The following is a 21,538-nucleotide window of genomic DNA, read 5'->3' as shown; positions in this document are numbered from 1 at the left end:
AATATTATTAATAATAATAATAATAGTAATAATTTCTAATTTACAGTCAATAATAATTGGATATATACTACAAAAATGAAAGAAAAATACAGCATACATGTCACTTATCTTATTTATTAGTAATTTCTCCAATCTCTGTCAATGAGTGCAGAAAAAACCAAACCAATTTATGTAAAGCAAATGTTCAAAAGAAAAATGTGTGTGTGTTGGGGGGGGGTCTTGAATCGGAACAGAATTACATTTGATATTTTATATATCATTAAGATAGTTCACAAATACGAAATATACAAATAAAATTTTACCAAAGAAAACTGAAACCAGCACATGCCACATATATTGACAATTTTGTAAAAATGTGCCTGCCCAACATAAAAGGGATGCATTAAACAATGTATTCCCAGCTTCTTTTGAAATACCAGAGAAGTTGTATTTACCATTTTCTCCAACAACTTATAAAAACAGCTGGTCACAGTGATAGGACAGTAACTGGTTGCTTGTGTTCTATCTATTCCTAGTTTTGGGGTGTCAAGGACAATTGGCTGTGTCTCACAATTAGCTGGGAATACATTGTTTAATGCATTCCTTCTAATAATTTGCCACACATGGCACTGATGTGCTACAATTCTTGCTACCTTTTGTGTGAGGGTCAGATATACACTGCTTGGAAAGAAAACACCATAGCATGAGGAATAAACAGTCATGGCACCCACCTTGATAAGATATAGGATGACTGCAGCAATCCTACAGGTAATCCTTTTATTAAGTGCATGATAGCCATCAATGGGAATTTTGAACCATTCTTTCTATAGGCATGTAATAAGATCCTGGACTGTTGTGGGGTGGACATCCCTTGACCTCACCTGATGCTCCAGTTCATCCCACAGATGTTCAACAGGGTTGAGATCAGGGCTCTGTGGTGACCACTCAAGTGTGTTGATGTTCATGTCCACAAACAATGCAGCTACAGCAGCAGTCTTGTGACATGGTGCATTGTCTTGCTAAAAAAGACAATAGTCAGTTCTGTAGAAACACCACAAAACAGGAAGTACCGCATTGTCCAGAATGTTCAAATATCTCTCAAAGTTCAATGTTTGAGGCACCATAAACAGAGGTCTAAGTCCAAACTACGAAAAAACAGGACTATACCATCATACTGCCATCCCCGAATTTCATAGCTGGGGTTACAAACTCTGGTAAGAGACGTTCACTGGGCATCTTCCACAACCACACCCATCTATCTGCTCGGTAGAGTGTGCAACTTGATTCGTCACTCCATAACACACTTTTCCAAGATTCCACATCCCACTGTACACATTCTTTTGCACTAACTGAAGATGATGTTGCAAGTTGGTTTGGGTAATGTGGAGCCTGCATATTGCGGTTCTACCAAAGAAACCCATGTTGTGAGCCTTGGTTCTGATGATTTTTTTTTTTTCCCCAGGTTTGTGTTCCAGTCGATACCTGGAACTCCACATTAAATGTGTTGGACGACAAATGACATATTTTACATATTATTCCTCATAGCACCCTAACTCCGCACGGTTAGCCTAGTGGCTTTGCTGTCCGCAATCATATGCCTGGGGGAGGAGCGTCCTAAGTTCAATTCCTGTCGACGACGTGAGGAGCTTAAGAATTTTCCTCAGACATAGCAAAGTTAGCCGGTCTTGGGTGTAGACAGCAGGATTTTTTCTCCAGTTTATCCTGAGGTTTTTCCTCCCACAAAGCAGGCAAACTGGTCCCATGAACACAAGCTTCGACAGACATGGGTACCACCGGGAATATGGAGCAACCAACCTATTCTGCAGAATTATTGGTTATGGAAGTTTATGCGGTAAAATGTGTAGGCCTGCATGAAAGCGTAACATACGATGCTGACGATGAGCACCCTACTGTCATGTTCAGTGAGGGTGATGGATCGTCCACTGCAGATAGCTCTTGCAGCCAACTCCCTGCGCTTCCATCTCAGTATGGTGTCATCAGTGACTTTGAACAGGGATGGCTCAAATGCAACAATTCGCTGAATAAATAGGCCTGCAACATGGCATACTACCACAATGCCTCTTTCAAACTCCATCAGTTATCTTCTTGCAACCATTTTATCTGGAAACGATGACTACACATGGGACTCATTACGTGGCACGATGCACCTTGCCAGTGAGGGGGAAGGGGGGGGTCCACTGACTTCTTCCAAGCAGTGTGTGTGTGTGTGTGTGTATGTATGTGTATAGAAATTGATGTCATCAGGTTCTACTGCACTAAGAGAAGGAATAAAAGTGCTTTTTTCAACCCTCCTAAACAAATAGCGGAGATTCAAACAAGCTTTCTGTCCAAAGTGTCTAATATTGCTGTGGATCCAGCAATACCACATTCATTACAGTCGAGGTATACAAGTGGTATATTCATTTTCTAGATCTTATTCCATATAACTTTTGCACTGGTTGTATAAAAATTATGCAAATTGAATTTACATAATTTTTATACAACCTTTTAAACATACTTTGTCCCAAGTATGTTTAAAAGCTATGAGATTTAATGTGGTAAAGGTATTTCTGAAATATATATATATATATTATTATTATTATTATTATTATTATTATTGTTCTGGGAAACTCCAAGGAGTCGACAGACTCATCGAGGGAGGCCCTAACATTATGTCAAGAACAACTATTCAACATTCACACAGTATCTATCATACCTTGCTTTGAACTCATTCACGGTCGTAGCAACCACAACAGACTCTGGAAGCTTATTCCACTCATTTACCACTCTCCAAGTAAAGAACCTAGCTCTTAAACCCTTGTCAACCACGCTCTTGCCCAGCTTCCATGCATGGCCCCTAGTCCTCCCACCACCAGTCATATTATCAAAAATATCTTCTGGATCAATCTTATAAAAACCCTTCAGTAATTTGAATGTCTCAATCATATCACCCCTCCTTCGCCTATCGTCCAATTTCTGCAACCCACAAATCTTCAACCTATTCTCATAAGGTTCATTCCACAGACTTGCTATCATCTTGGTCACTCGTCTCTGGACCCTCTCCACTTCCTCCCTATCACGAAGAAACCCTGGTGCCCATAACTGGGCACAGAAGTCCAGATGAGGTCTTATCAAGGCTCGATACGGAGGAACAACAACTTGTTCGTCTCTGCATGTTAAAGTATTTTTCAGAAGCCAAGTGATTTGGTGAGCTGTTTTAGTTACTTTTGCAATGTGCCCCCTAAACTTCAACTACCTATCCACCAACACTCCCAAATCCCTGGCCTCATCAATCTCCTGGAGTATGATTCCACCAATGCGATATACTGCTGCTATTCTTTTCACCCCAAAGTGCATAACCTTACACTTTGCCACATTAAATTGACATCCATTTTACCTAGCCCAGTCCTCCAAACTATCCAAATCATCCTGTAAAATTTTGACATCTTGTGCACTCACAATTGCTCTACCCAACTTTGCATCATCAGCAAACAAGTGAACACTTCCTCTCAGATCCTTTCCAATATCATTGATGAACAAATTGAAAAGCAGTGGTCCAAGAACAGAGCCCTGTGGCACTCCACTAGTCACAAGACGTCTTTTAGACTCCACTCCTGAATAAACCACTCTTTGATATCTCTCCTTCAACGACCCTCTTATCCATCTCACCAACCCTATATCTATACCCATCTGCTCCAGTGTACTGATTAGGGTTCCATGTGGTATCCTATCAAAGGCCTTGGCAAGGTCCAGTAGTATCACTGTTAACCCATTACCCCTATCCAGTTCAGTCGTCACTGTGTTATAAAACATGAGCAAGTTACTGAGGCATGATCTACCTTTCACAAAACCATGTTGTCCCCCATACAATATCCCATTTTCATCTATCCAATCCTGTATTCTTTTCTTGACTAATTTCTCTAAGACCTTGACAATGATTCCTGATATGCTAATTGGTCGGTAATTTACAACATCAGTCTTGGAACCTCCTTTATGCAGTGGAACTATTTTCCCCTCTTTCCACCCGCTTGGGACTAACCCAGACCCGAGACTCAAATTAAACAATATGGTCAAGGGTACTGACAATTCTTTAGCTGCTTCTCGTACAACACGAGCTGGTATACCATCCAATCCCACAGATGTATTGACATTGAGGTTATGCAATAGACTACTCACCTCCACTTCATTAACCACAATTCCCGTATAATCTACTGGTTTATTCGTTTCTGCAATGTCACCACCTGGATGATATACTTTTGCAAAGTGCTCACTCAGTAACTCAACTATCTCAACTGATTCAGTTACCTCCCTACCATCGGCATTCTTTAAAATCAATCTGCCATGTACATTTTCCCTTTTACTTGCTACATATCTAAAAAACTGTTTAGGATTCTCTTTAGCCTGCATGGCCAATGTTCTTTCGTAATCCTTTTTTGCTTTTCTTACCACACTCGTCACCCTTCTGGCCTGCGCTTTATACCGTTCATGTGCCTGCCGGTCACCCTTCTCCTTAAATTCCCTCCATAGTTGTTTCTTTTTTTTGCAACTCAAGCTTAATGGTGTTATTCATCCATTTAACCCCTACTTGATTTATTATTCGGACTCTAGGTATACAGTCAGCCATTGCTTCATGCAAGCACTTCTTAACTACCTCCCATGCACTATCAACTTCTAGTCCTTGCAGTTGTACATGCCATGGCACTGAACCAATCAAACTCCTAAGCTTGTCATACTTTCCAGCCCGATAATTCCACATGTGTCTTAATTGAAAATTCTACACCTTTAGCCACCTCCCAAGTTAAGACCCTATGATCACTCTCACCGACTGGTGGCAATGTGGTTATATTTGTTACAGCCAAATCCTCAGATGTAATTACTAAGTCAAGCACTCTCTGACCCCTAGTATTTTCCATTACATGCTGTCGCAGATAGTTATCCCTTAATAACCGCATAAAATCCAGTTCCTTCCTCCCGTGTGTCCTCTCCTCCTTCCAATCAATGTTACCATAGTTGAAATCTCCCATAATAATCACCCTCCTTCCACCTATTTCTTCTATTTGCTTGTGCATACTGTCACCACCACCTTTTCCATCACCTGGTCTATAGCAGCACTCAATTGTATATTTAGTTCTGCTAGCCACAATCACACACCAAATGGCCTCAAATGTGCTCTTTTCTCTATCCTGCAATTCAACTTCTATTCTCCTTGGCTGGAGCTCATCAACTATCATCAACAATACTCCTTCCCCCATTTTATTCTCTCTGTCATTCCTGAACACACTATACCCATCACATTCAATCCCACTAGTTATATCATCTACAGTCAGCCATGTTTCACTAATACCTATAACCTGTGGTCTGGAAGTGCCAACCATGGCCAAAAACTCTTCCTTCTTGTTCCTAATACTCCTAGTATTAGTGTACATGAATGTAAGACCCCCATTAGCCCCAACCCTACCTAGATGCCTTATATTAACTATCCCACTCAGATTTGTTGTCCTTATTTGCTCTGGCATATTATATTCATTCTTACATTCAACTGCCTCCATAAGGACTGTATCTCTACTCCCCCCCCTAACAAATCTAGTTTCCCTGAATTTGCACATCCACTACATTCAGCAACACTTTCTCAAGTCTTCTTACACAGTAACCATTCAAATGCAAGCCATCCATCTTATATAGATCCTTTCGCCCATCAAACTCACTCCACACATCCACAAATTCCACACCACTCGCCATACATAACCCAGACATAAAGTCATTCGCAATTATAGCCCTCCTTTTAAACATTTCACTGTCATACCGTGGCAAAAGACTAATCATTCTAACTCTCTCACTCTTTTCTTTTGCTACCTCAAACAATTCATTCAGGTCTTCTATCATTTCCATTTTATCTCCTTTCAAATCATTCGTACCTGCCACAACAATCATTTCTTTCACCCTTTCCTTTTGCTCTCTAATAGACGCAGTTATGTCCTTTATGGTCGCACCAGGTTGGTAAGATTTTGTCAAATCCTCTACTAACACACCTCGTACTAACGAGTCTCCATACAGCACTCTATCCTTCATTTTGTTCATGTTCACATTCATACGTCTATTTTTCCTGTCATACCTTTTATTATTGGTTGGTTCATTCAGTCTACTTTTGTTCATGCACTCTAGCTGCTGTTTTGCTCTTTCTATTGCACTATTCAACCAATGCATCTATCTCATCTTTTTTGTTCTCTGAGAAACCATTTATACTATCATTCACACTCTCACAATTTTCATGTACAACCTTGCCGTTTCTTGTCATATCCCTATTTCCTTCATTCTGAAGGTTGACAAAAATATCACACTCACGATCCGAAATACACTTCAATTCCTCATTCTCACTACATTTTCTACACACATTCAATCCTTTATTATCATCTAACCACACTCCGACCGCACTCCGCAAAGCGTACATTTCACAGCTAGTACACTGACTCATTTCTTTTCTGCTACCGTTCTTTGATAACGATGGCAAACCTTCATTACTGGCCGCCATTTTCCTTCGCACAGGTGCCATAATTATTTGCAACGTGTTTTGTCAAATTATACGTTATAAACACACCAAAAATAGACGCACTAAAATACGCAAGGCAAACAAAACAAAACTACACAATATTAAGTAATTTGTATAGATAACTGAAAATGATACTTATCTTATCTGGAGCTTGCACGAACACTACACATTACGAATTCATCTAGCGGCGACTTCCCGACATAGATTATGTTATAAAACACTTTAGTACACTAACCACGCTAATAAAGCTCCAATAATATGCCAAACTTACACACTTAAGTCCATTAAATTGAATCCAAAACACCAATAAATCAACAAAAAACACAAATCTCTCAGGAGCTCTCCGATAGCACGTCCGTTCACCAGCTAGCCTCGACACCGAAATATATATATATATATATATCCCATACTCTATCTTGATCTTTTCTGTGTGCTTGACACATTCCAGTATGGGTTTAGATAAAGTGTAAATCAAGATATGCTTTAGGGCTTAAAGATCAAGGACTCCTTGATCATTAAGCCCTAAAGCATATCACCTCATCTGGTACATCAAGAAGATCTCATTCTTATATCACATCTCTAAAATAGTTGAGTGTTTTATGAGGTATCACCACAACTAGTATTACGCTTCGCCCTCCATGGATATTGTTCATAGTAGCTTTTCTCAGTGTTACTGTCATTAGGTTTCAACAAGAATATCACTGGAATGTATGCGTTTTAACTCTTTTGGGAGATCCTGCCAGTCCCTTCTATCTAAACTCTTTTGAATTTAAGGGTGATACTTTCCTTACTAGCTTTTCACCTGTAGCATATCTTTTGTTTATTATTTCTGTTATGAAACAATGCATATATGATATCTGTACTTCGTTGGAGTTTTGTGAGTGTCTTATTTGCAACAACGGATTCACACACAACATTATTTTTCGATGGCAACAGATCTCCATCCATCAGAGCCACACGTGGATACTCATTATCTAGCAAGCAATAAATGTGCTCAAATTAGATTTATCCTGGTGTTATGCCGGCAATGCAAAAAACCTTGGGCTCTGTCCCTAGACCATGGGATAGGACTTACCAACACCGACGACCCTTGCAGCAAGCAAGCTCACTAGATGATTGATCCAGGCAAGGCCACCAGGACTGTCCATCTTGATGCTGCTGATGATGATGATGAAGCAGAAGGACAGAGTAATGCAAGTCAACAAGGATTCCACCTTTTAGGATGTTCACAGGTTACAATGTATAGCAAACACTGAATTGTAGTGATGGTGTCTAGAAGACAGGACAGTAAAAAAGACTCAGGAGAAGTAGAGCAAAGGATTAAGAATACAAAAACAGAGGAAGCTTGAAAAGGACAGTACCATCACTTGGAAGTCTCTCCACCACAAACAGGTACCCCATATGGAGCAGTAAACAGAGAAAAGAACAACAATATTATATAATTATGAATCAACATACACAAAGTGGAATGGCAGAACATGTGCTGGCCATCACACACAATAAGATGGAGAAAAATTGTCAGCCTAAAAATAAAACCCTTCTTCAAAAGTGAAATGTTATTCTGGGAATCAGCTTAAGTTCTAGAGATTACTCATAATTTAATCTAATCTGGATGCAAAATGCCAAATTTCGAGGAAAACGTCATTCTTCACTTAAATCAACAAAAAATTCAACCATCTCTGGCTACACCTAGAGGGCACAGTCAAAATATTTGAATACATGCTTGAAATACAGTTCCTATTGAATTTTGTGGGGTATATATATATATATATATATATATATATATATATATATATATATATATATATATATATATATATATATATATCCCATACTCTATCTTGATCTTTTCTGTGTGCTTGACACATTCCAGTATGGGTTTAGATAAAGTGTAAATCAATAGATTTTATTCATTATCCTTAAAAATACCTCAGTTACTTGAGACAAATATTAAAGTATGGAATGTGTACCTGCTGTGTCGTAATAAGCTTTAAAAGTTTCTTAGTAATATCCTTATCTTCAGTTTTTTTTTTTTTTTCTTGTTCCTCCATTCCTAAGCTGTTTCATTAGTCTCCAAAAAAAAATAAAATAAAATAAAAAATAAAAAAATAAAAATAAATAAATAAATGTATATTCATATTTTGTCTTCCTATGACATTCATTTACTACTACTTAAACATAACTTACAATTTCCTATATTTTACTTTATACTCTCTCTAAACACAGACCCTTCAATATTTTCATGTGAAATCCCCATCTCAGATTCTGCTCAAATTCAACAGAACATGTCAATTAATATCTTATCTTCTTCTGTTTTAAGTTCAACAGCCTATCACATCCAAGTCAACCAGCTTCACAGAAATTTAATTAATGCTAATGATGGGACAGTTAGTATCTATACAGTCTACTATGTGTGCCAATTATGTGTATTCTCTGGCTAGTTTTTCTGTCTGTTTGAAAAAGGGGGAAATCCTGTTGTGACACTGGGCTTACTCGCCTTCAGATGAAAAACCCTTATAAAGTTTCTAGCATGGCAGACAGAATTTGAACCCACATCTTTCCAACCAAATGGACTGATCAATACTGACTGAGCTAGTGAGGATCATTAAGTAATAGTTGTACAAAATTTAATAACAAAAGTATGAGTTTTTGTTGAATGGTGTATTTTGAAGATGAAGTCACAAAACTATGTGAAAGGAAAAATGTGAACACAGCTCAAATGGAGGATCATATGAAAAGCAATTGATAAAACTTCAGATAACTATTGCTACAAAATTACATTTTTCTTGTTTACTTAAGTTATTACAGGCATACCATAGTTATAAGACACGTTAGGTTCCAGATGACCATCATATAGTGAATCACTGGCATATTTCTTCCCGCCCTCAATTCTAAGCGCATGTACTGGTTTAATAACAACTTAAGCAGGATTATATGCGAGTGTAATGGCTGAAAATAAAGTATTTATTTATGTCAGTGATGCAAACAAAAAATTATTGAAAGAAAGATGAAGGGGAACACTAAGTTATTTGGTTGTCTATCCATCCCATTAAAATTTTTCCATTTCAACAATAAGACTGTCATGTTTACAGATAACCACAGTGTTAAATAGTGTGGCACTTTTAACTTCGCAAAGCAGCTTTGCAAAGTGAAAACAAAGCTGAAGTGAAACTTCCGTTTTCTTTTCAGTGAATTAGGTTGCAGTTTACCTTAGTGTTCAATAAACAATCATTTTAATCTTAGTATCTAATATAACAGGTTTATAAGTCTCCTTTTCATAAGAAGAAATGATGCCATTTTATTTTTATCTCCTATTTATTTTATTTATTTGTATTGGGTTTCTCCCCCTTTCTCTCCCGTCCCTTTGGTGGAGGGGGTGGTTGAGCCCTACTAATGAGGGATTGAGTATATGTATTTTATGACTGCAAATCTGTGTGTGTGTGTGTGTGTTCACAGGGTCGGTTTGCCTGTTCTGAGAGACGAAAACCCCAAGTTTCCAGGTGAAAAAAACTCTCTACCTCCATATGAGACTGACTAACTCACTTTTAGTCGAAAGAGATCAGATAAAGGTTCCTCACGTCATAGACAGGAATAGCACCCAGGTCTTTCCGACCAAAGGGCTTCATCTATACAACTGAGCTATGGAGGCTCTTTTATCTGCTATTATTAACAAGAATAAAATAAAATAATAGTTATAAACAGTTTATAATTCACTGCAAAACACTGAAACACGTAGCGAGCAATATGATAAACAAACAGTTAGAAAAACTGGACATTGGCTGATTCATGGCACTGGCACGTAGCTAAAACTGTTGTACGAGCAATTGTGCTGTCTTAAAAATGGGCACTGGTCATAAATGAAAACTATTGTATGAATGATCACTTTTGTGCTCTATGGAGCACAAAAGAGCCTCCATAGCTCAGTTGTATAGATGAAGCCCTTTCGTCGGAAAGACCTGGGTGCTATTCCTGTCCATGACGTGAGGAACCTTTATCTGATCTCTTTCGACTAAAAGTGAGTTAGTCTCATATGGAGGTAGAGAGTTTTTTCACCTGGAAACTTGGGGTTTTCGTGTCTCAGAACAGACAAACCGACCCTGTGAACGCACATACACACACACAGATTTGCAGTCATAAAATACATATACTCAATCCCTCATTAGTAGGGCTCAACCACCCCCTCCACCAAAGGGACGGGAGAGAAAGGGGGAGAAACCCAATACAAATAAATAAAATAAATAGGAGATAAAAATAAAATGGTATCGTTTCTTCTTATGAAAAGTAAGGTGGGCCTTACTATATTTAAAATGATCTTTCCTGTATTTAAGTAACATCTCATCAGTAATATCAACATGGTATTTCTGCAATTCTTCTATTAGCTTCATCTCTTTGCTTTTGGTATTGTAATAGCTGACTTTTTTAATATTTAATCTGGTTCCCTGATGAAACTGTGCATCAATAATGAAACTACAGCATATTTAATTTTCATTATTTAATTGCATAGTTTAATAATAATAATAATAATTAAAGCTAATTTAAAGAAAGTTGGATCCTCCATTTAGAAAACTCAGAGTATGTGGATTCACCAATCCAATCATATGATATCTGCATATGTTACTAATATTCTATGTATGAAAAGAATCTGACATCTTTTAAATTAACTTTTTCTGCCATTATATGCAATTGAATAGTAGTATTAATTATAAGTGAAAATGAAAAATTAAAAAATAGTTGAAAATACATATCCTTACCTTTGCATCTCCTAATTCATTCATGATAGATTCCAATTCTTCGTTAATTTCATGAACCCTCTTTTTAGCTTCTTGGACTTCCTCACCGAAATCTCTTTCTTGTGCCCTAAGGTCAGCCAGTCCAGTTTCACTTGTTCTATGTAATAAGTATTGAAATTTTATTTATACAGATATGGTGTCATATATTACTTTAGTTGCTATAATGATTAAAAATAGTGGATTTCTGAACGGGTGAAAATATGAGATATAAAAGAATTTACACAAATTTTAAGTGGAATAATGTTAGAACAAAACGTTAAGTGGAATAATGGTGCTTGAGAGAAATAAACATGAACATCAACTCCATGGCATTTGAGCAGCAATCTAAATTTAAATCACAGGAAAACATGTTGAGACCATCATCTTACTGTGATTCACAGACATACATTGCAAAAAATAGACCTTTGGCTAAAGATCATGTTATTTTCTTAATAAAAATAATCTGACATAATTCCCATCACATGTCATCTCCATCCAGGATAGTGATTATTATGAATCTCCATATATTTTTATCTTGGACTAATCTTTTTCATTCTACACAGTTTTCACCCCCAATTAGTCCTCTCTATCTCTTCATTTTTAACAATGCATGTCATTGTGATCCTTCTATCCCTTCATTTCTTTCATCTAATTAATAAATCTTCTGAAGACTTTTATGCTTTACAATGACAGATATATAATATTTTTCTTTTCTGTATGTTCTTATAACCTCCAGTTTAGTATCCATCATTTCCAAAAATTGTTCATTTCTCATCTTTTGGAGTCAATGCTCTTCTGTATATTCACAATTCAAAAACACCGATCCTTCTAATATTTTTGCAGTTTATTATTACGTGACACCTCCAAGGAGTCCAAAGACTCATCAAGGGTCATTATTGTTCATGTTTCTCCTCTACAGAGAAATGGAGAACAAATAAAGCATGTAATTATTCTTAATCTATCTATCTATCTAATCTATACACACACACACACACACACACACACACACACACACACACACACACACACACACACACACACACACACACACACACACACACACAAGAGGTATGGCTATTAAATAACGAGACTGGTTGCAAAAAATGTGGTTTATTATTACAATTGTACAACTTAATTGGTATCCCCCTTCAACATACTCCCCTCCTCTCGTTGCATGTATTTTCCATTGTTGGAAGCAGTGCTGCAAGTCCATCAAGTGTTATCTGTTTCAGTAGTGTTGCCATTTTCTCCTTTACTTTTTCTCCTCATCCACTGACTGAAAATGAGTGCCCTTCAATGCAGATTTCAACTCTGGAAAAAGGTAAAAGTCACATGGAGCTAAATCCGGCGAGTAAGGTGGATGGTCCAACACTGGGATCTTCTTATCAGCCAGATACTGCCTTTACAGACAATGTAGGTTGGAGCATTGTGTTGATGGAGAATCCAAGCATTGTGCTTTCACTGATCGGATCTCTTCTTCCTCAATCATTCTCTCAGCTTGGCCAGAACTTCAAGGTAATAATGTTGGTTACTGATCCTCTGGCACCCATTCAACCATTACCACACCACTGATATATATATATATATATATATATATAATAAAAAAAATAATAATAAAAAAAAAACTGATCAGCATCGTCTTCAGTTTTGACTTGCTCATTCTTGCTTTTCTCCATTCTCGGTGATGTGGGAGTTTTCCAGTGCATTGATTTTCTCTTTGTTTCTGGATTGTACTGGAAAATCCACATCTTATCACGTGTGATGATCTTCTCCTGCAATTCCAGCTCTGCTGTAAGCTGAACTTGCAGTGGATGAGGTAAAGTTGTACAATTGTAATAATAAACCACATTTCTAACCAGTCTCGTTATTTAATAGCCATACCTGTGTGTGTGTGTGTGTGTGTGTGTGTGTGTGTGTGTGTGTGTGTGTGTGTGTGTGTGTGTGTGTGTGTGTGTGTGTGTGTGTATTCCTGAGCTTCTACTTGGTTGTAATGGTACATTTTAAAGAATAAATATTTAATGACTTAAACTGAGATAAAATATGAAGTTTTAATGAAAATAATACAACTAGTTTCAGCCATTTTACAGCCTTCTTCAGGTATCCATTAAAGGTAGAACAAAGTAATAAAAATTGAAGTTACAAAAAAAAACCTCAGAATTACAGGTAAAAAATGCAATACATAATTGATACAAAAACGTTGTATTTTTGAAGTTGTTCTATCTAACATGCATTTGTTTGTTGCATGCGAGCTTGCAAGTTCTCGTGAACGCCAGTACTGAACAACTGCAGCATGGCTAGCAGGGATGTTGTAACTCAAATTGTTGTTCAAATGTTCAGGATTAAGGAGGATTTCCCTGGACTCCACGATTTTCCTTTCAAACTCATCACTGCAGCGAAAAATGTTTTCAGATTTATCCCAGCAAACTGATTGACTCTGTAGATCATTATGAGGATTGTTTAAAAAAAGAACATGACTGGATAGGGCAGATGCATGTGACCTTTTATAGGAGATGTCTCTCTTATGCTCCTCAATACAAAGTTCAACAGATTTGTTAGTCTGTCCAAAATAAGGAATATTACAATCGCACCACAACTTGTAAACACCTGGATATTTCAGTATATAATCTCTATATATATTTCGTTTCTGTATATAATCTCTATATACAGAAAACCCACTCATACCAACAGATATCTGCACTGTCAATCTCATCGTTTTCCACCACTAAAGCTCGGAACTATTTCTACCTTAGGACACAGAGCACGCTCTCTTTTAAATGAACCAGATGAGCTCAAAAAAGAAATTAATCACCTTTCTCTTATCTTTAAACAAAATGGATATTCTGAAAAAACGATTAAGACATTTCTTCTGGATCCTCCTAGGCAGTGTACTACAGAAACTACTGATTTTAAAGGTAACATCTCAATACCTTGCATTAGTTCAGTCTCCAATAAATTGGCTAAAGTCCTTAAAAAATACAGTATCAGAACGTTTTTCACTACCCTCTCTAAAGTCCATTCTCTTATAAGCCATCCGAAGCCTATTCATCACAACCTGAAATATCCAGGTGTTTACAAGTTGTGGTGCGATTGTAATATTCCTTATTTTGGACAGACTAACAAATCTGTTGAACTGCGTATAGAGGAGCATAAGAGAGACATCTCCTATAAAAGATCACATGCATCCGCCCTATCCAGTCATGTTCTTTTCTCAAAAAACCTAATAATGATCTACAGAGTCATTCAGTTTGCTGGGATAAATCTGAAAACATTTTTCGCCGCAGTGATGAGTTTGAAAGGAAAATCGTGGAGTCCAGGGAAATCCACCTTAATCCTGAATATTTGAACAACAATTTGAGTTATAACATCCCTGATAGCCATGCTGCAGTTGTTCAATACTGGCATTCATGAGAACTTGCAAGCTCGCATGCAACAAACAATAGCGCGTTAGATAGAACAACTTGAAAAATACAACGTTTTTGTGTCAATTATGTATTGCATTTTTTGTCTGTAATTCTCAGTTGTTTTTTTTTGTAACTTCAATTTTTATTACTGTGTTCTACCTTTAATGGATACCTGAAGAAGGCTGTAAAAAGGCTGAAACTAGTTGTATCATTTTCATTAAAACTTCATATTTTATCTCGGTTTAAGTCACTAAATATTTATTCTTTAAAAAAAAACAAACACACACACACACACACACACACACACACAACTTCTCTTTATGTCAGAAAATTTAGTACTGGATTACGACTGTTTCGTGCAGGGAAATAAGGCTATATCTGCATTAAATCCCTGTGCTGATTTTGTTTAATTGTAATCAATAAAAATAAACAGGTTTAATCAATTCTGACAATGTTAAAAACTCCATGAGCATTTAATATGAATATAAACAAAATTATTTATTTGCTAAACAAGTCATGGGAAGACTTCAGTAACAACACAGAAAATAAATATCAAGAAGGTGGCAATATATTCAGGAGGTTGTTGAAAAAGCTCAGAAATGGAAGAAAGAGTGATGTAAAAGGAATTAGAGATGATAAACGTGACATGAAAACTGAAGTAATTGCTTTGAAAGATGATTAAATTAAATAAGCAATGACAACATGGTGGTAGAAAACACTCAACAGGTATGCAATCAGGAATACATATCAGCACTTGAAGTAGAAAAAGCCACTGAAAACCTGAAATGTGAAAAGGCAGCTGGTGTAGATCAGCGTTCTTCAACCTTTTTACACCTGCGGACCTGGGAAAATAGGAGAAATATTTTGCAAACCGGCTGACAGCTAAGACAAAAACATAAACCGATTACATAGTATTTTATTTATTAAATCCAAAGTTATAAAATTACAATTTTTAGCTAGTGTGACATCTGCTGCTGCTTAGAGGTTAGAAAATTTGATATACGTGGCTGGAGCGTTGTTTCTGAGAGACGAAGAAATTTTTGGCTGACCGCAAAAAAATTTCCAAAAATTTTTCGTGCACTGGTGTCAGTCCGCGAACCACAGGTTGAAGAACAAGGGTGTAGATGATATTTGATCAGAATTGCTCGAATATAGAAGTATAAAAGTTTCACAGTAGCTGCATGGCATAATTCAGAAGGTCTAGACAGGTGGTAAAATTCTGATTGATTGGAGTAGAGATCTCATAGTACCCATCTATAAAAAGGAAAATAAAACTAAATGGGAGAATTATAGAAGTATTTCCCTACTGAGTGTTCCTGGTAAGATTTATGCACGTAAACTTGGGAAACTGCTAAGAAGGATAGTGGATGGGAAACTTGGCAAAGAGTAGAATGGATTCGGGGACCAAATAAAGGTTGTCAGGATCAGAATTTAACTTTATCATGTGAATATGGTATACAAAGCAAATCTGTGGATATCTTTATGCTGGAAGTCAAGTGGCACTCTTGTGTTTCACTAAAAGGCCCAACTATTAAATTCCATAATTCTTTGACCAACTCTACTGTTTTAAGTATCCAAGAGAAAACAGATGGTTATTTATACATGATTCCATTAATTCGTATCACTGCCCAAAACATTCATCTTTCATCTGTAACAGTGCATCCTCTGTTCGTTGGGTGCTTACATTGATGGTACCCTCAAAATCACCACATCTTGGTTGCTATTCCAAAAAACAATTAGAAAAAACAATAAAAATTTTAAATGAAGAGTGCAAAACTTTGGAAATGAAAATCAATCAAAGCAAAACTATCATCATCAAATTCCTGACATGTACCTTTGGGGTGTACAGGATATGATAGTAGTACATGAAAAATTTACATCATTACTAACTTCTATCTACAATTTTCCTCCAAATCAGTCTGTTACTTGTCAAGACTCCAATATTATCATTATCAGGTCTTATATTTCTATTCGTCTAAGGCACACTGTACCGTATCAATCCACCTATATCTTGGTCTTCCTCGGGGTCGTTTTCCTGCCAACCTGGCAGAGAACACTTGTTTTGCTAATCTTTAGTCGCTCATTCTGTTTAAGTGACCATACCACCTGAGATTAGCTCTGCTAACGTATTCCTGGATGCCGACAATATCAAGTTCTTTCCTAATATCCTCATTTTAAATATGATATTACCATTGATGACATTTTTTCACGCCTCTAATCTTTCTCAGGACTCTCATATCTGCGGTCTCTAGTCTTTGGTCAAGTGTTTCATTTCTGACCCAGCTCTCAGATCCATAAGTTAAAACTGGTTTGAACACTGTCTTGTATACAGTTAATTTAGTGTTTTGGCTAATTTCTCTCTTATTCAATATGAAATTATTCAATTAACTTCCTACAATAGCATTGTGGATTCTGTTCTCTATTTCCATATTTAATTTACCATCTTCACTAAAAATCGTGCCTAACTAGCTGAAATGTTTTACTTGTTCCACAGGTTCCCCGTTCACAACACAGTTGACGTTTTCAACAATTCTACCTATTTTCATTGTCCTTGTCTTTTTAATGCTGACCTTCATACCATATCTATTACAACAGTTATTCAATTTAGTCAGGGAATCTTGCAAACTTGTAGCGGATTTATTTAGAAGTATAATATCGTCCGCATAAAGCAAAGAACTGACATTAACATCTCCAATTCTGATATCATGTTTAATACCACTTTCCTTCATAATGTGATCCATGTAGATAATGAATAACAGAGGGGATAATGTACATCCTTGTCTCACACCAGATTTAACATTAAACCATCTTCCTGTACTTCCTTCAATTCTAACTGCCGACTTACAACTCAAATAAAGACTAAGTATTGCTTGATATAATGCCTCATTGACACTATATAGCTGTAGTATATTGAATAGCATCTCTCTTGGCACCTTGTCATATGCCTTTTCTAGATCAACAAAACTTAAATACAGATCTCTGTTATATTCCCATGCTTTCTTAACTATTTGTCGTAAAGTGAAGATCTGATCCTGACAGCCTCTATTTGGCCTGAATCCAGCTTGTTCTTCACCAAGCTTTTCTTCCACAATTCTTCTCAACCGTTTCTCAAGTATACTTGCATAGACCTTGCCAGAAACACTTACTAGGGAAATACCTCTGTAATTCTCACATTCAGTTTTATTTCCCTTTTTATATATGGGTAATATTAGAGCTCTACTCCAATCATCGGGAATTCGTCCCTCTGTCCAGGCCTTCTGAACTTTGCAGTGCAGCCACTGTAAGTCTTTTTATACCACCATACTTCAGCATTTCTGGTGAATATCATCTAATCCTGCTGCCTTTCCACATTTCAAGCCTTTAATGGTGGCCTTTTCTACTTCAAGTATGGACATGTATCCCGGACTGTATGCCCAGTCAGTGTTTTTTACCACAGTGCTGTCATCACTGCTTGTTTCATTTAGCAGTTTTTCAAAGTAATTACTCCATACTTCAAGGATGTCTTTTTCTCCTGTTTTCATGTAACCTTTATCATCTCTAACTCCTTTTACAGCACTCTTTCCTCCATTTCTAAGCTTCTTCAACAACCTCAGGAATATCTTACCACCTTCTTGATATTTATTTTCTATGTTCTTGCCAAAGTCATCCCATGACTTTTGTTTAGCTAGTTTTACACAGTGTTTCACTTTCTTACATTTGTCTCTGTATTCTCTAAGAGCACAACCTGACTTATTTTCCAGGAACTTTTGATATGCTTTCTTCTTTTCCTTAACTGCCTCTTTTACTTCCTGTGTCCATCATGGAGTTCTGATTTTTCTATCCTTGCAGACAACCTCACCACATGCCTCCCTAGCAGAATCTTAGTCAGAATTTTAATTAGAAAGAGTTTAGAATATCCCTTGAGGGTACATGGCAGGAATTTGATGATGATGATGATGATGATGACAAGGACCAACTTTTCCTTTTTCATTGTGTCAGTTGCTTTCTCTAAAGCCTCAAAAAATTCCTTCACTTCTTTATTAGAATACCTTCTGTGGGACCATAGACACAAATAAGTCTCATTGTCCAGTTCCCCATTCTCATATTTACCCAAATCACTCTACTTGAAATTGCCTGCCATTGAAGAAGATTATCCTCGTATTTAGTGTTGAATAGTATGGCAGCTACTTCTTTTCTTTGGTTGTCATTGCCTGAATATAACATTTTGTATTTATTGCTCAGAAAGATCTCACCAGTTTTTGTCTTTTTTGTTTCAGTCACCCCTATGATGTCAATCTGGTACTTATCTAATTCCTTAGCTAGCTCCATTTCTTTGCCATTCAGGCTTCTTATGTTGATAGTACTGATTTTTAACTCTGGTGATGTTGAGTTGGCGGTGTGCTTTCAGATCTGTTCCAGTAGCTGACTTTTCGCTGTTCGCCCTGGTTCCCTGGCGAAAACAAAGGGGGGCCTTGTTTAACCGGGTGATGTCTCAGCCGGCATGAAATTGTGTCATGTTGTACCATCATTTAATATTGTGGTTTAAGCCAATAAGAATACAATTTGGACAGCGAAGTCCCAAATTGCCAGCCCATCCTCGTCTGTTCAGTATTTAATTTTTTTTCATTTGCCAGAGTGAAGATCTGGCAAATGAAACTTTTCTAGTAAGCTGCAGTTGGTTTGAAAAATTTAAAAATTGACATAATTTGCATAATATTAAAATGAAAGGTGAAGCAGCTAGTGCCAATGCCAATGAAACTCTAGCCTATCCAAACATTTTGAAATCAATTATTGAAAGAGGTGGATACATTCTTCAACAAGTTTTTAATGTGGACGAAACAGCTCTTTATTGGAAACGAATGCCTGAAAGTACTTACATTTCAAAGAACGAAAGGACTGCATCTGGATAGAAGGTGTCTAAAGAGCGATTAACTTTGCTCCTTGGTGCGAATGTGGCAAGGGATTTTAAGCTGAAACCTCTTTTGGTATGTGCTTCTGAAAATCCAAAAGCTTTAAAAAGATTGAACAAGAAACAATTGCCCATCATTTGGAGGTCCAACAAAAAAGCATGGATGACCAAAATACTCTTCGAAGATTGGTTTAAAAATTATTTTTGCCATGATATCAAAAAAATACTTGCAGGAGAAAAATTTAAGTAACAAATTCTTGCTCCTACTGGATAATGCTCCAGGGCATCCAGTTAACTTATCTGAATTATCTGAAGATGTGGAGATTGAATATCTACCTAAAAAAAAAAAACAACGGACCTAATCCAGCCAATGGATCAGGGTGCAATAGCTACTTTTAAAAAATATTATTCACGAAGAACCTTTCGAAAACTTATAAATGAAACCGATGGTGAATCGTCAATTAAAGAGTTCTGGAAAAAATTCAACATCAAAGATGCTGTGGACAACATTAGTGAATCATGGAATGAGTTGAAATCAACCACAATGAACCATATGTGGAAAAAAATTTGGCCAGAATGCATTACAAGTAATGATTCTGAATTTGAACCTCTTTCTGAAATCAGACAAAATATATTGAACCTAGCAAATGAACTTGTTTTTGAGGATGTAGAAAAACATGATGTAATTGATTTGCTATATGCTGATAGAGAACGACTTTCTAATGAAGAATTAATACAGTCAGAAACAAACCGTACATTTGACGAATCACAACAAGAGCCAGTTGTTTACCGACAATTAACCTCAAAGGATTTATTGAATGCGCTTACTTTTTTCGAACAAGGAATAAACATCCTACTTCAAAACGATCCTAATGAAGAATGCAGCGCCAAAGTTTCTTGTGACATTAACACAGTTATTAACTGCTACAAAGAATTGCAAAAAAGAAAAGTAAAGGGACCCAATACAACAAACGTTGGACAAATTTTTCAAACCTGGTCCTCAGACAACAACAGATGGTGACACAAGCGAAGTGATGTCGTGCAATTCGTCATCAGTGATTCGAAAATTAAAAAAAAACTGATCATTTGTTATTTGTGTTTTATTTCGTTTTATTTTATTAGTATTATAGAATTATATTTTTATTTTTATCAATAACTAATGTAAACGATATTTTAAATGAAATAAAAAAAAAATGCATTTTCAACCAGAAACCCAATGATTTTCCATTTTTTCACAAAATTGGAACGGATTTTATCGAATTTATATGGTTTTATATGGAAATAAATGATTCGTTATACAGCATTTCTCGGCCGTATAGCAAGGTATGAGTGTATATTGTTTTTACTTTTTCTTTTAAGGTTACACAGTGTTCAGCATTCGTATTTACACTCATACCTTGCTATACAAAACACACATGTTGAAATGGTTATTTTACTTATTATTAATAAAATAACAACTGACGTTTCGACCCCTGTATTGAGATCATCATCAGAAAAATACATGTGTATATGACAACAAGTACATACTCTTGCGCTCGACAAAGGTAAATTGAATCTATGCTGTTAATTCATCTTTTACTTAGCCTGATCTCTAGTGGTAAAAAAAAAAACTGCTGAAGTCATCTCATACTAAACTTTTCTTCAGGTCTTCTACAGTTCAGTTGCTATACTAAGATTTTCTTCTGGACTTGTACAGTTCAGGTTGATACTGAATGTTAAAAAAACACTTCACCAAGTCTTCTTGTATTGAGATTTTTCTTTGGCTTGTTCTGGTTGCTAAAATGGGTCCTCCACATTCTTGGAATGGTTAAACCATCATTTTTGTTCAGATTTGGATTATGTTGGAGCATTTCACATGCTTCTTTAAATTTTCTCTCGAACCAGGTTTTGGTGCGGTGTAGGGACTTGATACCTTTCAAATCAATTCTGTGGTATATCTGAAGTGCGTGGTCTG

The 21,538-nt window shown here is 36.6% G+C and overlaps 1 protein-coding gene across 1 annotated transcript in view; it reads right to left on the bottom strand.

Moving 5' to 3' along the window:
- The window catches only part of SMC1 (structural maintenance of chromosomes 1), a 551,991-nt gene that overhangs the window by 334,022 nt on the left and 196,431 nt on the right, over positions 1 to 21,538 (bottom strand). The window contains exon 10 of the mRNA XM_090412308.1: positions 11,278 to 11,413. Within this exon, the coding sequence (XP_090268434.1) occupies positions 11,278 to 11,413 (136 nt within the window). The remainder of the gene's footprint in view (positions 1 to 11,277; positions 11,414 to 21,538) is intronic.

This window comes from Typopeltis vanoorti, chromosome 2 (assembly GCF_054136105.1).
Source record: "Typopeltis vanoorti isolate ZY-2024b chromosome 2, IOZ_Tvanoo_1.0, whole genome shotgun sequence".
Taxonomy (NCBI): domain Eukaryota; kingdom Metazoa; phylum Arthropoda; class Arachnida; order Uropygi; family Thelyphonidae; genus Typopeltis; species Typopeltis vanoorti.
Note: the sequence above shows the minus strand (reverse complement) of the source record. Positions and strands in the feature narration are given on the sequence as shown.